Source organism: Poecilia formosa, unplaced genomic scaffold (assembly GCF_000485575.1).
Source record: "Poecilia formosa unplaced genomic scaffold, Poecilia_formosa-5.1.2 Scaffold262, whole genome shotgun sequence".
NCBI lineage: Eukaryota > Metazoa > Chordata > Actinopteri > Cyprinodontiformes > Poeciliidae > Poecilia > Poecilia formosa.
In genome coordinates this window covers 223,427-228,596 of record NW_006800201.1, presented here as the reverse complement: position 1 = coordinate 228,596, position 5,170 = coordinate 223,427, and the positions used below count along the sequence as shown (strand labels likewise).

Below are 5,170 nucleotides of genomic sequence, written 5' to 3'. Positions count from 1 at the left end.
CGGTTCGATGGCAGAGAGGATCCAGAGTTCCCTGTCCCGCTCCTTCAAAAACGGGCTTCTTCTTCTTTTTGATTTAATGGCGGTTGGCAAGCAACTTAATGTTGTGCATTACCGCCACCTACTGGTACGGAGTGTGGATCAGGACGCGTGCACCGGACTCAAGATTCGGGGGTATATTTTACTCTATTTTCCTATGTAGCAGGTTTTTACTGTTAACGAATGGGTAGCATATGTATAATTTACCCATTATTTTATAATTCCTTAGCTAACTGAAAAAATCTATTACATTTTATATGATTTTTTTAGATCATATTTACCACTCTCCAAAATCACTTTTTTCAGTGCACTTTCAGTCTCTGAAGACTGGCTTTTTATGAAGCTTCATAAATAAATATTTACAATCTAGCTCAAACAATTACTCATTCATAACTTTTGCTCAAATATGTGGCTATTTTACCTTAGCTCACTTCCCCTATACAAGACAGCTAATATAAATAGCAGCGCTATTTATATTAGCTGTTAACAGACGAGCGACAGTGAGCGCCTGCGCGGATCAGCCGTTGGCTCGCTGAGTCAGGAGTGCTCACTGTTCTGTACGCCCACTGGTGGCGAACTGCTGTAACTGCAGCTTAATGCATCTCTCAGTCCGAATAGAAGTGCAGCTTAAGAATAATTTCTATAGCCAAACAGAAGTATTTAAATAAAGTGAGAAAAGAGAGAAATGAGTAAGAAAAGGGAGGGGATGTAATTATTTCTAATGTCCATTCTGTCACACTTTTAAGGCACATTTCAGCAACAAGGCATTTCAAAGTGCTTTACATAATAAAAATACAAAGTCATAGAAACACACAGTCAACAACATTATATTTGGCTGTTGTTAATAACATCAATCGGGTTATTGATTAATGTTTCATGATTATGTTTCAAAAGCAACTCTAAGCAGGTGGGTTTTTAGTCTATTTAAAGGAACTCAGTGTTTCGGCTGTTTTGCAGTTTTCTGGATAAGGCACTTAAGGGTGATATCAAATTTTCTACATAATGATGCTATTATGTTATAATATAGTAAACTTCCAGATTCACGATGATAAAAAGCTTGCAGAATTGTTCATTATTGTCACTTACAACTATACCAGTGGTTAAGCACTAGTTAAAAAGTTTTGATGTTACATAGTGGTTGGTTTTAAGTGAATTCTGGTAAACGCAGGGGATCCTGAAGAGCGTGCTGCAGCCATGTTTGATAATGGCCATAGCCTTTTGAAATCAATCTTGAAAGATTAAAAACATTGAAATCAGTTTTTCAAGAAAAAAGTTTTCTTTTGCTTGATTGTCATTTTGTAATTGTGTTACAGTAATTATTTTCATTTTGATCTTTAAAATACCTAAATTTCTTTGTATTTTGGTCCATCTGTTTATGTAATTTTTAAATATTAAATGACTGATGTTTTGATCAGTCATTCACTACTTGAGTAATTTTTTACATTTACTTTGGTAAAAATTTGTTGAAGTAGCTCTACCCTTACAAAAAAAAAAGCAAAAAGGAGTGAATAAAAGAGGAGAAGAAGAGCGTGCTGGTAAGATGGAGTAAGGTAGTTTTATTTATATAGCACATTTTCAGCAACAAGGCAATACAAAGTACTTTACAGGAATTAAAAGGAAATACAAACAAAATAACAAACCGAGAGCAAAGGAAGCAAAAGAAACTAATGTTGATCTAAAGTATGTAAACTAGATACTACTATTCAGGGTTGCTAAGTATCCTCTCGTCTAATTCCATTTCTGGGTTGGGAGAATAGGAGTCTAAAAAGTCTACCTTAGTTGCTAAGGTAGTCTTTCTGGGTTCCAAGTTATAATCCCTGTTCTGAGTTGAGTAAGTATCCTCTGGATTTCTGGGATCCTAGATAAGTATAAGTATTCTCTGGACTTTCTAAGAATGCTCTAAATTTGTAAAAGTAATTAGTACTCCACAGGTTCTAATTAATAATAAGAACTAAATGTTCCTGTTCTAGAAGATTTTTTTTTCTGGACTCTAAGTTACTTCTAGTTCCTTTTCTGGGTTGCAATAATAGGAGTCTCTTTGCATCTAAATAGTGAGTACTCTACAGTTTCTAAAAAATAAGCTAAAGAGTGACTAATAAACTAGAGTCTTTGGATTCCAAGTTTGTTCTAATTCCTTTTCTGCTGTTGAAAGTGAGTACTCCACAGTTTCTAACAAAATAAAATACAAAAAGAGTTAAGGACACATTAGGGCAAATGACAACATTCAGGCAAAACAAAGACATGAATGAAGGCGGTGACATCACAGGGCCATGAACCCAGGTTGCTCAGCCTCCCAGCAGAAGTCCGATAAAGATGTTGTTACCTAGAAATGTCCTTCGGAGAACTGAGCTCCACAGCTGCATGGATAACAGGAGGGGGTGAGGTGGGAAGGACCGTTATGTTTACATATCTTCCAGGAGATTGGAAATATGCAGCACCACCAAGGCAACACAGGAAAGCCAGTTCAGATACAAAATGTCTTAGGGCGGGTATATTATAAATTTCAATCTTCCCCAAAGTCTCTCCAACACATCTCAGTTCCCAATTATCCAAATTAGTGTGGCCGTTCCAATGAACCGAAACTAGCAATTTCTCCAAGATTGATTCCATTCTGTTAGTGAGTTTATGCTCACTAACGGAGTACTGCAAAACCAGAGTCAGACGTTATTTGTGGTAGAATAATTTACTTTTACTGCTATATGTCTTATCTGCATTCTGTTTATTTGCATACTTCTGTGTGATTCATGCAGCGTGTCCTGAATCTCTTTCCATCCTTCTTTCCTGTTGCAGGTTGTGGTTCAGGGCAGCGCCAGCAGCAGCGACGTGACGATAATTTCTCTGAATAAGCCAGCAAACACTGTAGAGAGGAAAGTTCCAGAGGTGGAGGAGTACGTTCATGAATTAAGTTCTGTTTATTTTCTGATTTATTTCATCCATTACTGTCGTCATATCACAGATTTGTTTTGTCTCAGGGCTTTAGGTAAAACTCTGGGCTGGACGGTGAACATAATCCAGGTTTCGAGCTCTGGTGGAGAAGGAAGCCGAACGCTGAGGGAATCGGTCAGGACTCTGGTCAGCTTCATCGCTCTTGATGGCGATAAAGCTGTTGAAACTCAGGAAGTCACAAAGTAGGATTTTAATTTTTGACTCAAACATGGGATTTTTTGAAACATAGTGAATGTGATCTAAGAATGCAATGCAACACTCTAACCTCAGATTTTAAAGGTGACCTATTATGCTTCCTTGAACAGGATAGGATGCGTCTATGGGCTAATCAATATTCACATTCAAAAATACTTTATTGATCCCAAAGGGAAATTCACTGTTGAAACTCATTAATTCAGATTTTTCAGACAGTGATGGCTGTTGGCAGGATCCTGCAGCAGTCTGTGTTACAGTGAATTTGAAGAAGCCTCTGACTGAATAGAATAGAATAGAATAGAATATTCTTTATTGATCCCCAAAGGGAATTTGTTTATTAGTTGACAAGCTACTCCATCTAAGGCAGTGGTGCTTAAAGTCGGTCTTCGGGGGCCGGCATCCTGCATGTTTTAGTTCTATCCCTGGTGGTAGTAACAACCTCCTCAGCAAGCCAATGTTCTCCTTAGGCCTTCTAATGAGCCATCATATGATGCAGGTGTGCTAAACCACTTTGGGCACCCCTGATATAAGGTGTTTGTGATGGACCGAGTTAAAAGTAGGAGGAGTCACAGGATATATTGGAAAAATAGTTATTCTTTTTATTAATATTTTAAACCAAAAATGTATAAATGACAAACAGATAAACTGAGAAAGAAAGAGAAAGAGAAAGAAACAAAAGTCTTGTATAGCCCACACAAGACATGCTTGTGTCTTGTGTGGGCTATAGCTTCTTCAAGGAAGCATGAAACTGGACCTTTAACTGTTAGGGCTGTTAAAGGTCAAGCAGTTAAAGAAATAGAGACTCAGCTGAGAGTATAAAAACATGGAAGATGTAAATTCTGTATAACGGATCCCCTTTAAAGTTTTAACTTGTCTGTTTGATTTTCCAGGAAACTGCAGAGCCAGTCTGAAGAGGTGAGAGCGGAGCTGGCCAAGGTGTTGGGGAACGATGTTCAGTTTCAAGTGGAGACGGGAAAAGATCCTCCAGGCATCAGCTCAGACCGGATTACAATCATCGTTCTGGGAATCTTGGCTGGCCTGGCTTTAGTGGGACTGATTCTGACTGTTTCTGTATTTAAAAGGTGAGCCTCAGACTGCTTTGAGTGTCAAAAACAGAAATATCAGACTTTTCAAAATCTGAAATTTTCGAGTTTTTCAAGAGATTAATGTCAAAATCTCTGAGTTTTTAATGGAAATGTACTCCTCCTTTCGTATATATCTACAATGGCCTTAATATGGCATCATAAAGACCAGTAATAAAACCATCCATCCATCCATTTTCTTTACACCCTTGTCCCCCAGTGGGGTCGAGAGGGGTGCTGGTGCCTCTCCAGCTAACGTTCTGGGCGAGAGGCGGGGTACACCCTGGACAGGTCGCAGGGCAACACAGAGACAGACAGGACACACAACCATGCACACACACACTCACACCTAGGGAGAATGTAGAGAGACCAATTGGACTGTGGGCGGAAGCTGGAGTACCCAGAGAGAACCCACCATGCACAGGGAGAACATGCAAACGCCGGGAATTGAACCCAGAACCTTCTTGCTGCAAGGCAACAGTGCTAGTAATAAAACCAAAACTGCAAAAAAAAAAAAAAATATATATATATATATAATCCATTATATTATAATGGATTTCTAATATTGTATAAAAAGGAGTAAGTGGGTGAACAAAAAATCTGCAAAATGTGTTAACTTGTTTTTCTGATTAATCATGAGAGTAATCGCTATGATAATTCATTATTAAATTAATTAACAGTTAGTTGCAGCCCAACATTAAGCTTTCCTTAGTTTGCAACACGTTTCAAAAATTTAGTATTTGTTTTCATAAACTGTTTCATAAATGCATCAATAATGTAGCATCATAGTTATTATATATATATACCTGTTGAGAGTGTCATGAGGTGTGGTTGTAGTGGTGAGGAGAGACGCCGAGACCCAGGTATGGTGGTGATGATATTTAATGATGAAAGTAAAGCTCAGTCCAAAA

At 38.1% G+C, this 5,170-nt stretch overlaps 1 protein-coding gene across 1 annotated transcript in view; it reads left to right on the top strand.

The window, feature by feature from the left end:
* LOC103150783 (protocadherin-like wing polarity protein stan) overlaps nt 1-5,170 on the top strand; it is a 46,020-nt gene that overhangs the window by 36,193 nt on the left and 4,657 nt on the right. Inside the window, exon 20 of the mRNA XM_016680904.1 lies at nt 4,068-4,259. Within this exon, the coding sequence (XP_016536390.1) occupies nt 4,068-4,259 (192 nt within the window). The remainder of the gene's footprint in view (nt 1-4,067; nt 4,260-5,170) is intronic.